Here is a 20,014-nt window from a genome sequence, read left to right on the forward strand (position 1 = left end):
ACTAAAGATTGTTATTGGCATTTCTGGATACTGGTAGTTGTTCAGGTTTGTTAGGAAACAAAAAAGCAAGCTACTGGATAAAGCCATGTCGCACTGCAGGTGGGTCAGATGTAACAGTAGATTTAGATTTGGGTGCGTTATATTGTTTCTGTGCATGGTAAATACTGTCTGCCTTACTTTTACACTGCAATTTAGACTTCAGTTTGAACACTCCCCAACCAAATCTAAATCTCTCTGCACATGTTACATCTGCCCCACTTGCAGTACAGCCTGATTTTGTCCAGTTGCTTGCTTTTTTTGGTTTGCTTACATTCCTGAATAAGGCCCACTGTAACTAACTTATCTTTTACACAAGTCTCACTACTTCACCTTTTAATCTTTTAAACACACATTTAAAATTGCATCAAGCAGACTATTCAATTATTTAGTGATCTCATTATTGATTTATAGTTATATTGGGATTATGTGGGATAGAAATCACAATGAAATTACATCAAAGGATAGATCATCTTGTCTACTTGAAAGATATTTTTTAGATTATTTTTCATAACTGATATGTTAGGGATGCAGTCAATATACCGGCTGTCAGGATCCGGGTGTTCAGGAGGCCGACACCGGAATCCCGACAGCCGGCATTTTACTGACAAATGGAATATCAACACCCGCCCGGTATTCCCACTTGGTTGGTGGGTCCACCAACTGAGTGGGAATAGAATCTGCGGTGGAGGACGCGCTGCCGGGATTCCGGCAAATTGAATGCTGCTGTTAGTATAGTGACAGTTGCAAAAACAAAGGTAGGTATTTATGGTGAGCGCTTTTCCTTCCCAAAGATGTGTGCAAAAAATTAAATGCTACTGTAGAAGCAAAAGGTCTAATTTCTTTAAAAAGACATTTTTAATTCAAACATCCATGATTATAAGGTGACACAGTGCACATAAAACATGGATTAAACAAACATAAAACAATATAAATGATTGCACAGACCCTTATTAGTAAACATTTGGCAATGTGAACATTACAGGACAGTCTATGTGCAGATGATAAAATGGTGGTACTTCAGGCTCATACCGTGTGAGGTATGTGGTGTGTGCCTTGATGTTGAAAGATGGGGTTCCAAGTGGCAGCCCAGCAACACACCACACACTTTGCCAATTGAAGATGGATACAGCAAGTCACCAGCAGGAGTCCAAGAAGTTCAAAGTCCCATAAGTAGCTAAGGTGCTACTTATGGGACTTTGAACTTCTAGCATTTAATTTTTTGCACACATCTTTGGGAAGGAAAATTGCTCACCATAAATACCTACCTTTGTTTTTGCTACCATAATTTTGACACTGGTGTTAGTATCTTTTGGTATTTCATTGGTTTGCGGCACATTTCTTCCCTCAAGTGCGCAACATTCCACCAAAATCCCTATTTCTCAGTATAGTGACAGTTAGCATTCCGTCTGCCGGGATATCGAATGTACACCATATGTTATACTGATTTAAAATAACTAGTGTTTTTTATACTGCCAATGCTTGGGTATTGGTAATTTGAGAATTTCAACATTTATGGTTGTTGTATTATTTTCAGTAAATAAAGGGAGCGGATGTTACGTTATTTTAAGTATAGTCATCTTAGGCAGATAGAGTGGTGATATTTAACAAACAAATGATATACAGAAAGGTTTTAGATTATTGATTGTTAAAAAAGCCTATCCCACAATAAGTAGAAATCCCACTACAATTTGTTACTAGGATTTATGATTAATAAAGTGCAGAAGGAATCATTGTTTAGTGAGATCACTTTACACCTCCATTTCTCAGCAAGTGGGTGTCACAGCTCTAGGAAACCTATTTAGATTGTAAATAGGATATTTTCCCCTAAAATAAATCATTTGTTTTTTTACTGTATTGACCTTACAAATGAATAGATATTTGTTACAGGATGATCCTGTTATTATAGAACTGTGGGAACTCCCGTGTTTTAGCTATGGTTTTGATTTTGGTTCTAAAATCTACATGTTTTGATTTTGCCAAAATATACTTACTGCATCTGTTTTGGTTGAAATTTCGAGTTCATAAAAAAATGTCAAAACAGGTAAAAGAATGTATTTTCAATTTTTTTTTGTTCCGTTAGTCTTAATATCATTAACAGTCACTTATAGTCAATTTTTTAATGACTACCTCACAACTGTAATTGTTTTCTCCCACAAATATTGTTCAAGGGCTGCAGAGAGCTGGCTGTCTAAAATGAGTGACAGAGCTATGCCACACAAACAATGCAGTTTAACAAAAGATATGACACCTACGAAATATAGTGGTATAGCAGATAGTACAGCAGTTTCATGAATGTAATGACTGATTTGAAAGCATAGATGTCAAATGGTTTGAGAAAGATAATTCATTTGTGAAGTCAATTGATTCATTTTAATTGTGATTGATTGATTGATTGATTGATTGATTTGAAAGCTCAGAAGCCAAATGGTTTGAATAAGATGTGTTGATGTGAGTAGACAATTGACTGACTGATTAATTAATTTTGATCATTAATTAAGTAGTGATTAACTGTTTTAATTGGAAGAATTAGATTTTCCTACAAGAAGGAAGAAGATGTGACCTTGGAGTTGCGTGAGAACATCATGACAGTGTGAAACTATGGCATACTAGAATGATAGCATATGTGGGTTAAATGCAAGTAAATAAATTGTGCCCCATAATGATAAAGGAAGAGTGCTATAAGGCCTCGGTAGTGTGTGAGGAGGCCATGACATTAGGAAACTAGGGCATATGGGAGAGATGGAATATGTGAACGATGCACATTAAAATCATCATCAGTCAAACCTAGGATTGGGTTCCTTTTGATTTTTTTTATTTGATATTGAGCATTTGATTTTATTAGGTAGATTTAAATTATATTTGATAATATATGATAAGGCAAATTATATTTGCACCCTGTATGTGGGAGGCAAAGTAGAGCAATGCATGGCTTGGTGTGAGGACACTATGATTGTGGGAAACTACAGCATTCTGAAGAGAGAATATGTGGGCAATGTGCAGTTAAATCACCAGCAGTCAGATCTACTAAAGGTAACCTTTTGATTTGTTGATTTATAGTGAGTGTAAGAAGGGAGAACAGTCTGTGGCCTCGGAAGTATGTTTGGATGTCATTAGAGTTTGAAACTAAGGCATCTTTGAGTCATCGAATATACTGCTTCCCTACATAGTTAATATCTATAGAATGTTGTAGCTTCTCATTTTGCTCTGACATTCCAAATTTTCTATAGTATATAATATTGATGTGTCATTATGAGGCCAGCGATATTAAGATAGATTTAGAAGTTAGGAACACAAAAAACAGAGAGAGGGAGAGAGAGAAAGAGAGAGAGAGAGAGAGAGAGAGAGAGAGGGCGATATGAGATACCAACCAAAAGAGAAAGTGTTGGCTGAGATATAACTGATTGCTGTGTAAGATTGTGTGATCAAGAACCCAGGAAAGCTAAAAAAAACTGTAAGATGCCTGGAACTGGAAGAGAGAAGTGTCCAGACTCATTAAATGAGATCAGGAAGAGCTTTGAGCTCATTAGCAAGAGAGGAACTGACTGACATTTGTGTTAAATTCACTACTAATGCAGCCATTAGTGTGTAGGAACAGCAATAAAGATGGCTTTCATTATTGGTCAATTTTTTTTGTACCCCCAGTAATGTGCAGGAATGAAACAAAATGTTTTAATGAAGTTTGTTTCATTTATTCAACAAAAAGATTGCCTGGTGGACATTTTGTGTAGTAACTGTGAGGTGAAGTGCATTGTTACACATGTGATCCCAACAGCTAACCATGTTGTCATCCTTTCAAATGCACGAGCCCCTTCTTGCCTTTCCACCTACAAAGCTGAGACTGAGCTACCCGGAGAAAGCTGGAGCAAGGGATAGGTCCATTTGTGACTGCCACCTACATTATCCACCAGTAATAATGGTCTGCATAATAACATCCTTTGTTTAAGTTCCATGTAAAACCTTTATATCAGTGAAAATTGTCTATGAAGAAAGTCTTTATCAAAACACCATACAGTATATTACACACTAACTAAATTAATGAGTTACTTCATCAACTATCTATAAACAGGAAGTAACATTAAAATGATATGCTTCAAGGATTTTATTACTGATTAAAGCAAAGAGAATTAGTAAAACATATGCAGCAGTGGCTCCTTTTTGGGTAGAGTAGAGAGGCTGCCGCTGGCCATGATGCTTGGTCCCTGCCGCCTTGTCCCAGCCGCAGGCTGTGTCCCATTACTTGTACAATGTAGTTGACAGATGCCAGGACTGGTGCATGCGCAGTAGCGGCAACGGTACTGTTCATGTGCAAACTCACAGCTTCTATGGACTGCTTCGGCTGCAGCCCGTAGAAGCTGGCTAGGGCTGTCTGAAAGGCAAAGAGTGGCTTCCCACAGGAAGCCAGCTCTCTGCTAATCACAGACCAGTATGGCAGTCCCAGAGAGAAGAAACACCTCCCAATGGGACTGTAGTGTTTGTGACTGCCAGGTAGAACTTCCAATAGGATATCAATGCTAATCACAGTGAAGCCAGTTCAGTCTCAATAACTGTTTCTGGTTCACTGACATGAGCTGAGGTGGCGGGGGGGGGGGGGGGATAGGGGGTAGGAATTGAGGGGGCACAGTCCTGCAGCCCATAGGTACAGTCCACTACTGAAAAATATAACATATTTCCCAAGTTTGTGGACATTGTAGGTATACATCATTTAAAAAATCCAGTAAACTGCAATTAGCCTATATATGAACCAAGGCATTGTTTTTGAACTCTCATTTGAGAGTTGCATAGAACAGTGGTTCCCAAACTTGGTCCTCAAAGGACTAATAGTTCAAATTACTCTGGTCACCTATGGATTTTTAAAATGTGACAGTTGGTGATACACAGTGTACCTGACTAGGAAAACGTGAACTAGTAGTTCTCCTTGAGGATCGAGTTTGGGAACCACTGGCATCTCCATGAAGTTGCAAAAACAAAGAAGACCTAAAAATTGGTTTGCTCCCAGTCTCCAGAGAGCCTGGCATTCTCCCCAAAGTGGGACAAGAAAGAGAAGCCATGTGCCCGGCTCTCTCAGGAGATTGGTGCATACCTGTTATTTGAAAAGACTTTTCAGGATCATTGGCAAGAATGGCTAAGGTATATAAAAAAACAAAGGATAATGCCCAATGCTTTCATTTTTCCTACACTTAATCTTACATAAAGTGTTTAGTCAGGAGACAGGAGTAAATCCTTCTAAATAGCCATACATCTCTATATGACAAACTGATGTTCACTATATTTTTGTGAGGGTGGACCTAACAAAGCTTTTATTTTTTACTTTTCTTAACAACAAAAACAATGTTACTTTAAAGAATTTTAATTATAACGGCAATATGTTACACCCAACAATGCTGCATTTTATAGGAAAACAAGGTCTTCTTAAGAATGTATACATTTAGAGAGGAGTCTTGAGCTGAAGATATCGCCATATCAATTTTGAATGTATGTACCGAGGGACTTCTATCCATTTGTGCTACTCTGGTGCTCTAGTCACTGACTGCACTCTGTCAATTACTCAATGTATTGAGACCCTGTTGACTGTTAGTGATTCTATCTCTACTACTATTATTGATTATGGTCCCAAAGGTGGACAAAATGCTGTCTCCTAAGAGGAGAGGTGAAACCCTTGGATTCTGCTACCTCTAGGAACCAGATATTCAGCAGATTTCATGGGAGTGCTGCATGGAGCCTTAATTTTAATTAGATATTCCTGTGTCAGATGTATATATCCTTTATAAAGTCCTACAGTAATTGTACAACTTACTTTGGAGGAAGGAAGGAAGGTAAGTTAAGATTTAGCCATGAAATCCCTAAAATACACACTTTTTCCACTAATTAGTAGGTATTAAGTACTATGGGGGTCATTCTGACCCGATCGCATGCTGCAGTTTATCACAGTGGTGCGATCGGGTCAGAAGCCCGTCAGGCCGCTACGATCGCCTCTGCCTGATTGACAGGCAGAGGCGGTCGCCGGGCAAGGGGCGGAACGGTGGCGTTTGGCTGCCGTATCGTGGGCGCGGTCCGGCCAACGCAGGCGTGGCTGGACCGAACGGGGGTGGGCCGCAGCGGCTGTGTGACGTCACATGCAGCAGCTGCGGGCCGGGGAGCGATAAGTAACTCCCGGCCAGCACGCTAAAGCTGCGCTGGTCGGGAGCTACTCTTGAAGTGCAAAGGCATCGCCACTGTGCGATGCCTTTGCACTTCTGCGAGGGGGGGGGCAGCACTGACATGTGGGGTGGGATAACCCTGTGCTGGGCATCCCCCCGCATGTCAGTGTGAATGATCGTAGCGGTGCTACATTTTTTATTATTACTAACTGAGCTCACACATACGCACATCGTGGGCCAGAGGATGTGCAGAGACCAGAATAGTTACCTCTTTGAAATTTGGCCCTCCTTCCCATGGGAGTAAGCAAAACTCAGTGGGCAAATTTTGTCTAGAGATAACATTAATTTAAGCAGTCAAGCTTAGAAAACTTCAGTTTTCAGAGCTTAATAAATAATTGTCACCGTACTAGTGTGAGGGCACATGTGCCATATACTGTATCCATGAGATCTTCAGCATTCCAAAAAATTATGAATGGCTCAGATTATTTATTTTTCTACAAGCATGCAGAAAATAATGTTTCCACGTGTATTATGGGGTAATACACAATAATGAATAAGCAACACTGATTTTGTTTAAAAAAATACTCATAGCTAATTTAAACATTTTTGATACATATTACCTTGCACACATATACCCCAATTGTCTTCCTACAATTTTTTTAGACCTTCCCCTGTTCTCTCTTCTATATAATATTTATTTTATCATCATTAATATTTTTTTACCATTCTTATATTTTATTTATTTTACTTTAATATATTGCATACTAAATGTCACGTTGCAATATGCATATTGTTTTCCCCTTTGAAATCACGCAAATAAAATTTACAAGTTAACAGGATCTGATGATAGACATTTTCTTTCATTTATATAAGACACTTTTTGACCTCACACTAAGCACGTTGCAAGTTTGTTGAAAACTATTTTCAGAAGGAAAAAAATCAATGCAGAATAATATAGAAAAAACAACAAGATAGATAAATAAATCATTGCACCTAAACTGTAACATGTTTCATAAAGGTAACATAAATGTACTGATGTCACAGTCCCCTGTAGGTTAATGTACACTGTTTTTGCCCAATAAATATATTATTTGCAACAAAAAAATGTTAGCTTTATTATGATTCTTGCAATTTACACATACTGCACACTGTAAGAAATGAACCCATGAACTGATCATCCAATTCATTATTTCGTGAACAAATTCTTGTAAGAATAAAATATATACAATTTTCTTCCATGATCAAACTGCCATATAAAAACAATTAGCTTTTCAACTGTGTAAGTGTACATAAGGCTAAGTACATGCCTAAATGATGGATTGCCTGGTCACATGACATGATGACTGATCCAACAATTTGGTAAGTGTTCTGCACAAACGATATGTGCAACACACCAACCTGCTGTCTGACCCGCATGGTCACAGGAACTGGTAGTGACATAATTATCAGCAGGTCCTGCAGTCAGCATAGGGGTCTGTCGGTAGCCCGTACACACAGGAAGATGCAACATATATCTGCAAAATACAATATATGCAAAGGCGTTTCTAGAGAGGAGGGAACCCGTGTGCAGACTCCGTGTATGGGCCCCCTCCTCTCCTGTAGCCGTCACTGCCGCTATCAGCGCTCTCAGCACCGAGACTCTGGCACAGGACTCTGAAAAAATGTCCGCCGTGCCATTCTTCCAGAGTCCTGTGTATGCGCTGTAGACTCTGGCACGGTGCCAGAGTCTCTAGCGCTCAGAGCGCTAGCAGCGGCAGTGATGGCTATGGGAGAGGAGGGGGCCCACACACAGTCACCGATGGATGCCGGAAAGGTGAGTATAGAAGAAATGGGTGGAGTGTGTGCGGTGTGGGCCCCCTCTGGACCCAGGGGCCCGTGTGCACCATACACACTGTACCCATTATAGATACTGTACGCCAGTGACTGTATGGCAAAAGTATTTGGCCACACCTGTTAATTATTGAATTCAGGTGTTTCAATCATATCGTTGCCACTGGTGTATAATATCAAGCCCCTAGCCATGCAGTCTCCATTTGCAAACATTTGTGATAGAAAATGGGTCATTCTGATAACTCAGTGACTTCAAGTGTGGTACTGTGATAGGATGCCGTCTTTGCAATAAAACAGTTGGTGAAATTTCATCCCTGCTAGATATTCCACTGTCAACTGTATATCATATTGTTAGAAAGTGGAAGCATTTAGCAATAACAGCAAAGCAGAAGACCAAGTAAAATCACAGAGCAGGGTCAACAGCTGCTAAGGCGCATGGTGCATAAAAGTCGCCAATGCTTTGCTGTTTCCATAGCTAAAGAGTTCCAAACTTCCACAGTCATTAATGTAAGTACAAAAACTGTGCGGTGAGAGCTTAATGGAATCACTTTCCATGGCCGAGCAGCTGCATGCAAGCCTCACATCACCAAGTCCAATGCTAAGCGTTGGATGGAGGAGTGTAAAGCACACCAACACTGGACTGGGGAGCAGTGGAAAATGGAAATGTGTTCTGTGAAGTGATGAATCATGCTTCTCTGTTTGGCAGTCAAATGGGTGAGGCTGGGTTTGGTGGATGCCGAGAGAACGTTACCTGCCTGCCTGCATTATGTCAACTGTGAAGTTTAGTGGAGGAGGGATATGGTATAGGGCTGTTTTTCAGGGTCTGGGCTAGGTCTCTTATCTCCAGTAAAGAGCAATCTTAATACTTCAGCATATCAACACATTTTGGACAATGCTATGCTTCCAACTTTGTGGCAACAGTTTCGGGAAGACCCTTTTCTATTCCAACATGACTGTGACCCACTCTACAAGCAAGGACTATAAAGACATGGCTTCATGAGTTTGGTGTGGAAGAATTTGACTGGCTCGTACATAGTCCTGTCCTCAACCCAATTGAGCACCTTTGGGATGAACAGGAACCAGCGGAGGCTGCTGCCCCTGGGCTCTGCAACTGGCGCACGCATGGAAGACAGGCATACATTGCCCAGACTGTGTATCTTCAGCCAGCCAATGGGAGTCTGGGGTGGGCTTATTGAAGATAGACATGCTGAGCAGTGTCTTCCATGCTGCTGATCCACTGGGAAGGAAGCCAGCACATATGTTACATACAATTTCACATGTATGTTCATATTTGTTGGCAAGCTCTCCCCTGGAGATTTTGGTCGGCGCTGCAACCACCGCTGACTGGAATGGAGATTGCGAGCCAGGCCTACTTGTCCAACATCAGTGCCTGACCTCATAAATGCTCTACAGGATGAATATGCCCCAATTCCCACAGAAACATGCCAAAATCTTGTGGAAAGCCTTCCAAGAAGAGTGGAATCTTTTATAGCTGCAAAGGGGGACCAACTCCGTATTAAAGTAAATGAATTTGAATACAGTGTAATTACAGTCCCTGTTGGTGTGATGGTCAGTCGTCAGAATACTTCTATCCATAGAGTGGATATCCGCATCTGCTGTGCTACACAGTCAATGTGATATGTCTGTAAATGACATCGTTCACAGGCATCAAGGCGGTATCCTATTAGCTATTACCCTAGCTACTAGGGTGTACACATGAGCTGATGGACGGTACAATATATTGTATCCTATTAGCCATTACCATGGTTACTAGGATGTACACATGAGCTGATGGACGGGACAATATATTGTATCCTATTAGCTATTACCATGGTTACTAGAGTGTACACATGAGCTGATGGACGGGACAATATATTGTATCCTATTAGCTATTACCATGGCTACTAGAGTGTACACATGAGCTGATGGACGGGACAATATATTGTATCCTATTAGCTATTACCATGGCTACTAGGGTGTACACATGAGCTGATGGACGGGACAATATATTGTATCCTATTAGCCATTACCATGGTTACTAGGATGTACACATGAGCTGATGGAAGGGACAATATATTGTATCCTATTAGCCATTACCATGGTTACTAGGATGTACACATGAGCTGATGGACGGGACAATATATTGTATCCTATTAGCCATTACCATGGTTACTAGGATGTACACATGAGCTGATGGACGGGACAATATATTGTATCCTATTAGCTATTACCATGGCTACTAAGGTGTACACATGAGCTGATGGACGGGACAATATATTGTATCCTATTAGCTATTACCATGGCTACTAGGTTGTACACATGAGCTGATGGACGGGACAATATATTGTATCCTATTAGCCATTACCATGGCTACTAGGGTGTACACATGAGCTGATGGACGGGACAATATATTGTATCCTATTAGCCATTACCATGGTTACTAGGATGTACACATGAGCTGATGGACGGGACAATATATTGTATCCTATTAGCTATTACCATGGTTACTAGGGTGTACACATGAGCTGATGGACGGGACAATATATTGTATCCTATTAGCTATTACCATGGCTACTAAGGTGTACACATGAGCTGATGGACGGGACAATATATTGTATCCTATTAGCCATTACCATGGCTACTAGAGTGTACACATGAGCTGATGGACGGGACAATATATTGTATCCTATTAGCCATTACCATGGCTACTAGGGTATACACATGAGCTGATGGACGGGACAATATATTGTATCCTATTAGCTATTACCATGGCTACTAGGGTGTACACATGAGCTGATGAACGGGACAATATATTGTATCCTATTAGCCATTACCATGGTTACTAGGATGTACACATGAGCTGATGGACGGGACAATATATTGTATCCTATTAGCTATTACCATGGCTACTAGAGTGTACACATGAGCTGATGGACGGGACAATATATTGTATCCTATTAGCCATTACCATGGTTACTAGGGTGTACACATGAGCTGATGGACTGGACAATATATTGTATCCTATTAGCCATTACCATGGTTACTAGGATGTACACATGAGCTGATGGACGGGACAATATATTGTATCCTATTAGCTATTACCATGGCTACTAGAGTGTACACATGAGCTGATGGACGGGACAATATATTGTATCCTATTAGCTATTACCATGGCTACTAAGGTGTACACATGAGCTGATGGACGGGACAATATATTGTATCCTATTAGCTATTACCATGGCTACTAGGGTGTACACATGAGCTGATGGACGGGACAATATATTGTATCCTATTAGCCATTACCATGGCTACTAGGGTGTACACATGAGCTGATGGACGGGATAATATATTGTATCCTATTAGCCATTACCATGGTTACTAGGATGTACACATGAGCTGATGGACGGGACAATATATTGTATCCTATTAGCTATTACCATGGTTACTAGGGTGTACACATGAGCTGATGGACGGGACAATATATTGTATCCTATTAGCTATTACCATGGCTACTAAGGTGTACACAAGAGCTGATGGACGGGACAATATATTGTATCCTATTAGCCATTACCATGGCTACTAGAGTGTACACATGAGCTGATGGACGGGACAATATATTGTATCCTATTAGCCATTACCATGGCTACTAGGGTATACACATGAGCTGATGGACGGGACAATATATTGTATCCTATTAGCCATTACCATGGTTACTAGGGTGACTGTACACATGAGCTGATGGACGGGACAATATATTGTATCCTATTAGCCATTACCATGGCTACTAGGGTGTACACATGAGCTGATGGATGGGACAATATATTGTATCCTATTAGCCATTACCATGGTTACTAGGGTGTACACATGAGCTGATGGACAGGACAATATATTGTATCCTATTAGCCATTACCATGGCTACTAAGGTGTACACATGAGCTGATGGACGGGACAATATATTGTATCCTATTAGCCATTACCATGGTTACTAGGGTGTACACATGAGCTGATGGACGGGACAATATATTGTTTGTCTGCTAAATGAAGCCAGACTTAGAAATGGCTAAAGAACAACAAATAAGAAATATAAATAACCACAGAACAGGTTCTTACAGTTAAATCTAAACTAGAGAAAAAGGCATATATTTATACAGGTGTGAATCAAAGAGTCGACAGTATCTAAGTCGACAGTCATTAGGTCAACTACTATTGGTCGACAGTGACTAGGTCAACACATGAAATAGGTCGACATGGTCATTAGGTCGACATGAAATAGGTCGACATGGAAAAAGGTTGACATGAGTTTAAAAAAAAATTCTGGGTGTCGTTTTCCGCGTAAAGTGACCAGGAACCCTAATTAGTGCACCGTATCTCCTCGCATGGCTCACTTCACTCGCCATGCTTCGGGCAAGGTACCTCACTCCGTTACCGCTGCGCTCAGCACAGGTCACTTTTCCCAATCGTAGTCCACGTGGATCGGAAAGTATGAAAAAGGTCAATTTTTTTTTAAAATCATGTCGAACTTTTCATGTGTCGACCTTTGTCATGTCAACTAGTGACTATGTCGACCTATTGACCATGTCTACCTAATGCATGTCGAACAAAAGTGGTCGACCTAATGAGTGTTGACCTAAGTGCTGTCGACCTAAACACCGGATCCCCAATTTGTACAGATAACGGTGACAAACTGAATGACAGTATTTTAGTAGCGCTGACATAATGTTTATCATAGCGGAAGGTGCTTTGAATATTTGAATATACTGAGAGCAAATAAAATTTCTAACAGACTTTAAATACTATCCGTTAATTGTCTATTCCTTTATCCACTTAACTGATGATTTTTACCTTCAAAACCGTTCATAATTCTTTTTTTATTTAATATAGTTTTAAAAGTATTTTTTTAATTATTTAAATTTTATATTATGCAAATCTGCACAAAGGACATCCTCGTCAAAAACTGGGGGACACAGTGGGGCAGCGCGGTTGCATGTGATCTGACTGTGCCAATTAAGTGGTTAAGAGCAACAACTAAAATCCTAGGTCAAGGATGGACATTGTAAAAGAGGGATCGGTATGAAATACCTACAATCAAAATCCCGACGGTCAAAATCCCGACAAGGTCAAAATCCCGACATGGACAAAATACCAACATTTAAAATACCGACGTGTAAAATGTGGACATGTCAAAATGCCGACATGACCTGTCGACATTTTACATGTCAGTATTTTGACCTTGTCGGTATTTTAAATGTCGGTATTTTGACCTTGTCGGGATTTTGACCATCGGTCAATTGCTGTCGGGATTTTGATTGTCGGTAAATTGACTGCATCCCGTGAAAGAAATATGGAGAGAGTATCTTCTGAGTAAATTTCTTAGCAAGCAAAGTTGTTCTGACATTCAAAGAAAGGTAAGATAGTTGTGTAATTCAAAATATTGTTTCAGGACACTGACATCTCTCCCACTCTCAAAATATATTCTCCGCCTATGCTTCATACCTTTAAATGTCTATGCTTTTTATAGGCAGAACGTAAAGATGTTCCACACTTTCATTATTGTGATTATTATTACTATGTTACAAAAATAATTTCCATATTATCATCACATGCATACTGGATTAAGCAATTAGATCAATCCCTCTAAGCAATAACTCCCATCAACACTTGTATTCTCTAACAGGCATATAACCATTGTGTATAATTAATCATTATTTTAATAGGTAACATTAAAAACATAAAAATGTATAATTTTCTTAACCGCTGGCATGAAGTGGTTTCACGCGTGATCTATAGATATTTTCTCACGGTCCTAAACTGAGAGGAACCTCAACAAAGGCAGGCAGGCTTTAAGGTATGGCTGTCAATTAGTTTAAAAAAAAATTGGCCTGTAAGTATCAGCAGGCCCTGGAGGTTACACGTGTCTTTGATCATATGCAACATACTACATTGATTCGTCACACAGATCAAAAGCTATGTCTGAACAAAGAATGGTATTTGCTTAACATAATTTTTGTGACACACTGACGTCTCGTAATTAAAAAAAATCTTGAATCAGCATCGTATACAGGCATCCCTTTTAGTGTATAGGAATTGTAGTATACACACAGACTGACATTGCATACATATGAGACTACTGTGCTAACTCCATACATTTCCTACTAACCTGCCTCCATGTTGTTTGTGCTCAGCTACTGGTCCTGCTGTTTACAGCACTGGTTAGCCTTCAGCATGGATCTTCTCAGCAGCCAAGGAAGGAATAAAATGTGAATAGAATGTGTTCACATCATTTAGTACAAAGGTGGAAAGAAAGGGACATTTTTACAGCTTGTAGTGTGTCCAAAATTACTTTTTCCCTTATTTGTTTACATGCAAATACTCCTTTGCTTGTATGTCTCCATGATTTGCATTGTCAGTGCAGGATGTGATCCTGTGCTACCATGTTTATATGTCTTAATAAGCCATGTTTTAGTTTTACACAGGGAGGTATATTGTATTTTATGTTGCTTTGTAGCATTTGTGAATACTCTTCATACATTATGTGTCTTCAATATACCACCGTCTATAACAGCCTTTCCTACCTTAATACTAAACATTACTTGAAATAATGATTTTGTTAGCCCTTCAGTTTGAGTTTTCTCAAATAAAATGTTATGCAGAAGAATATATGATTTTTTTATGCTACAGGGTTAAAATGGGAAGGTGCTGGTAACTGCAACCCTATAAAATTTGTTTCGTATAAAAATATTTAACCAACTTATCTTGAAATTCAGCATAGATAATAATTTGGCTGCACAATGCAGTGTATGCACAATATTTAGTAATAAATCTATATAAACTCTAATATAATGGAAAATGCCACAACGGCACATATGCTATGATATAGCTCCATTGTGCCAAGTAAGGTTGGCAGAAAGAGCATAGAGCACAACGGGATGTTAGCAATACGGATGAAAAGATGTTAGACAAAAAAAATAAAAACACCAGAGGCAAAAAGGTGAAAAACATGGAGCAATAAGGGAATCGTACAAAGGACAGAAAAGGGCAAGATATGAATCAAGAATAGAGTAGAAGAGACTATCAGGGGCAGACAGACAAAAAAAAGAAGCTGATTGAGAGAAGAAGGGACAGGGGTGTATTAATATGAGAGGGGGCCTGTGTGTGGATGTCCATGGGTCACAATCCCCCATTGACAGATATATTTACATGTGTGGACTATGAGAGGCCCTGGCACTGTATAGAGTGTTTTGTGCATGCACATAGTTCGACTGGCCCACAAGGAAACAGGGGATATCCCCGGTGGACTCCATTGCCTGTGGCTACACATCCGCCTATAGGGATCATGGTTCCAGACTGTGCACTTGAGTTATACATGATACATATGTTACATTATACTGCACAGGACTACATTGCATTCCATTTATTAACATGGTACATTATCATGCCTGCATTAGCAATATTTACTATATATGTTTATCAAGGGGCCCAGACCATGCACTCTCTAATGGTTAGCCAAACCCCTGTGCCGCCTGACCACATGCCTAATCATTGGCCTCTACCACTGTATTACCCCGGTGGGCCCTCCATGTCTCAGTTTGACACTGTGCATGCACATACTTCTGGCACAGTCTTCAGAAATATAGCACTGGTGTCATATTTCCAAGGCTAATGCCAGAGATCTGCGCCTATGCCAGACAGGAGATAAGTAAAGGTGCACTTTTTTGCAGTGTGGACCTCCTTGGATCCATGGGGGTCATTCCGACCTGTTTGCACGCTGCTTTTTTTCACAGCCACGCGAACGGGTCCGAACTGCGCATGTGTGCGGCCGCCAATGCGCAGGTGCATCATTGCCCAGCGAAGGGCAGCGACAGCCGGCAGGCAGCGATGGCAGCTACGATGGAAGCGTTCGCAGTGGTTAACACTAGAAGATTGACAGCAGGAAGGTGTAACTGGGAGGCAACTGACCATTTTCTGGGAGTATTGAGGCAAACGCAGGCGTGTCGGGCGGGCGTCTGACGTTAATTCCGGGACCAGACAGGCAGAAGTGATCGCAGTGACTGAGTAAGTTCAGAGCTACTCAGAAACTGCACACACAGTTTGTGCACAGCTCCCCTGCAAAAGCGTTTGCACGCTTGCTAAGCTAAAGTACACTCCACCATAGGCGTTGACTATCTGATCACATGGCTGCAGAAAACTGCTACCATGCGATCAACTCGAAATCACCCCCCATGTGCACTGCCCTCCCCACATTATAGATACACCACTGAATAGAGGCATATATAGAAAAAGAATTGGACAGACCAAAGCCAAGAAACAAAGACAGTAGTCAGTGAGAAGGCAAGAAAAATGCACTATAGTCAACACTTAGGGGGAGATGTATCAAACCTCCTAAAGAGTACACGTGGGCAAGTTGCCCATATGAATCAATCTTCTTCTAGTTATCATTTTATAGAATGTACTTGATACATTACATCAGGCTTTTTCAACCAGTGTGCCGTGGCCAGTTGCAAGGTGTGCCGCGGAGCCAGAGCAGTTTACTGCACCTTCACAGTGAACTGTTGGCCCGGGCTCTTCTTAGAGGATCAGTCGTGCTCCGGCCGTGACCTATGCCTTGAAAACGATGTGATATCATAGGTCACGGCCGCCGCTTCTCACCACCCACCCAGCCCACCCGCCTGCATTAACATCTTGCAGTTCCCGCCTGCATACACAGCTTTCCTTGCCCACCCACATCCACACCTGCCCGACCGCCTGCTGCTCAGTATTCGCAGAACTCCACTATGAACAACCCCTGCCACTGAGGGACAGGGAGGAGGACAGCTGATAATATTTGTTATTTTATTTCTCCTGTGGGGAACAATAGGATTTCAATAAAATTTATGTGGGGAGAATAAGGATTTATGGGGGGAACAATGTGAATAATTCATGTGGGGAGAAATGTGATTGATTTATGTAGGGCAACATGATATATGTGGGGAGCAATGTGATTGTTTTTTCTGTGTAGGCCAATGTATGTGTGGATGTTTTTTTTTCTATTCTTTTTTTATTGTGAGGGCCAATGTGTGTGTTTAGTTTTTTTCTGTGGGGAACTGATGGTGTGCCTTGGCAATTTTAAAATATTGTTCGGTGTGCCGCGAGTAAAAAAAGGTTGAAAATCACTGCATTACATGATAGCTAGAAAATTATTGGTTGCCATGGACAACTAATCCACTTTTCTTTTTGGAAAGTTGGATACTGTTCAGCTCTCCTACAGACACTATGGTGATGATTGCATCTATTTCCCTTGTAGTTCGACCCCAATGGCAAATCAGGGAACACCAGCTGCCTTACCCGATCATCAATGCATTTTACTTCATTCAAATATATTGCTAGTGCAATTAAATCCTATTGTAGCAGTCTTGCTGCACAGAATGAAGCAAATTTGCAAGTAAAGCATTATCCATGGATATGAGAATAAAATGTTTGATGATTTTTGCTATAACTGTAAATCTTAAATGCTAATCAGTAAGCACACAGGAAGACTTGAGATGCCTGACCTCCAATTTAATAAACATCCCAAGCAATACATCGCTACCATACAAAAAAACCCCACCTTGCCTAGTACATTATTAGGCTCCATGCATAGTCCACTGTAAAGACAGAAGCACACATTGTAACTAGCCTTTGTTGGTGCTGTTTTGAAATATAAAAACACAAAAATGAAAGTAGGATACCATGCAAACTGGTGGAAGACACAATGGACAGAGGGGGAAAGCATGGCAATAGCAACTAAGCGGGAGTCTGAAGAGAGATGCAGAGGCTGTGACGGTACAGTACATGGCAAGAGAGACAGGAAAGAGACAATACCCATTTCCAAAGGGTAATAGGATAAACTATATATGTACTACAATCTGATCCATTTTACAATTGTTTATTAAGAGAGTTTCTTCGTTTAGTGATTTGAACATAGCCCCAACAACTGATTGTGAGTGCAGGTATGTGAGGCACAGGATGTGGGTACCAACCTGCTATGGGAGGAACTTTACTTGTTACAAACATTCAGAAAGCATGGACTGTCCAGGGTGAAAACGTACTAAAATGTGCTTAATTTGGCAGCTTTCACACCACCACATATCACCCCACATCAACAGTGGAATTCACATTGAAAGCACCATATCTACTGGTGGAGAAACCTGAACCACTGGTGAGCTGTGCAAAAAGTGTTGCTTTCAAACCCCCTAAATCGCATGTGGCTTTGGCTATGTACACATCAGTGCGATGTCCGCACGATGCGACATCGCCTACGATGGCACTCCCGACATTGGCAAGTGCAAACACACTTGCCAATGGGGTTAATTCAGAGTTGATCGCAGCAGCATATTTATTAGCATTTGGGCAAAACCATGGTGGTCATTCCGAGTTGTTCGCTCAGTAAATTTTTTCGCATCGCAGCGATTTTCCGCTTAGTGCGCATGCGCAATGTTCGCACTGCGACTGCGCCAAGTAAATTTGCTATGCAGTTAGGAATTTTACTCACGGTTTTTTCTTCGTTCTGGTGATCGTAATGTGATTGACAGGAAGTGGGTGTTTCTGGGCGGAAACAGGCCGTTTTATGGGTGTGTGGGGAAAAAACGCTACAGTTTCTGTGAAAAACGCGGGAGTGGCTGGAGAAACGGAGGAGTGTCTGGGCGAACGCTGGGTGTGTTTGTGACGTCAAACCAGGAACGACAAGCACTGAACTGATCGCAGATGCCGAGTAAGTCTCGAGCTACTGAGAAACTGCACAGAGATGTATTTTCACAATAATGCGAATCTTCCGTTCGCAATTTTAAGAAGCTAAGATTCACTCCCAGTAGGCGGCGGCTTAGCGTGTGCAATGCTGCTAAAAGCAGCTTGCGAGCGAACAACTCGGAATGACCCCCCATGTGCACTGCAGGGGGGGCAGATATAATATTTGCAGAGAGAGTTAGATTTGGGTGGGTTATATTGTTTCTGTGCAGGGTAAATACCGGCTGCTTTATTTTTACACTGCAATTTAGATTTCAGTTTGAACACACCCCACCCAAATCTAACTCTCTCTGCACATGTTATATCTGCCCCTCCTGTAGTGCACATGGGGCCCTGATCGCTAGGGAGCGTTTTTTGCATCCCTGCGATCAGATATTCGCCTCCTACAGGGGAAGGGGATAGTTGCTGTGCAGGGGTGCGATCTCATGTGCAGAGAGCTGCACAAATAAATGTTTGAGGACTAACTCTTCCAGTGCGATCATCCGGCCCGGAGCTGACGTCAGGAACCCTCCCTTCCAACGGCTGGACACGCCTACGATTTTCAGGACACTCCCTGGAAATGATCAGGTAACACCCACAAATGGCCTCTTCCTGTCAATCTTCTTGCGATCGCCGGTGCGATCGCTTTCTTTGTACATTCCGTTGCTTTCCGGCGATCCCCGTCGCCGGAGGCAATGCGCCTGCGCATTGCGGAGCATATATGCATGCGCAGTTCTGACCTGATCGCAGCGCTACAAAAAAACCTTAGCATGCAATCAGGTCTAAATGACCCCCATGGTTTTGCCCAACTGGTAACAAATTTGCTGCTGCGAACAGCACTGAATTAGGCCCAATGTCGGCTGCACCGAACGGCGGTGGGGGGAGGAGCAGGACCATGCTGCCAAATGCAGGTCTGACGTATGATGCAGCACACGACCCACAGGAGCGTGCAACCTACACTATATCTAGCATACACACTATACAATATTATTAGGAACCGGACGATATCAGCCGGATCCTATGCAATATTGCATTGTGTTTACGCATCTTAAAAAGCCCAAGTCAAATCTGGTTTAGGGCAAACTGTCTGATTAAACTGGGTGTAAAATACCTATTTTTACCCTACATTAGTTAGGTTAGAGAAATACAATAAAGAAAAAAATAATCAGATACGAAAAAATGGCATAGAAGGAACTCTCAGATTAAGAGATAAGACCAAAATTACATGAAGTTTTTAATATTTTTGTGGAGTTTGGAAAAACTATGTTTAG

General features: G+C 41.2%; 1 protein-coding gene across 1 annotated transcript in view; it reads right to left on the reverse strand.

Annotated features, from left to right (window-relative positions):
* Positions 1–14,268, reverse strand: part of POU2AF2 (POU class 2 homeobox associating factor 2) — a 206,545-nt gene extending 192,277 nt beyond the window's left edge. Inside the window, exon 1 of the mRNA XM_063943265.1 lies at positions 14,164–14,268. Coding sequence (XP_063799335.1) covers positions 14,164–14,173 — 10 coding nt within the window. The 5' untranslated portion in view covers positions 14,174–14,268. The remainder of the gene's footprint in view (positions 1–14,163) is intronic.
* Positions 14,269–20,014: the final 5,746 nt, after the last annotated feature.

This window comes from Pseudophryne corroboree, chromosome 10 (genome assembly GCF_028390025.1).
Source record: "Pseudophryne corroboree isolate aPseCor3 chromosome 10, aPseCor3.hap2, whole genome shotgun sequence".
In the NCBI taxonomy this organism is placed as follows: Eukaryota; Metazoa; Chordata; class Amphibia; order Anura; family Myobatrachidae; genus Pseudophryne; species Pseudophryne corroboree.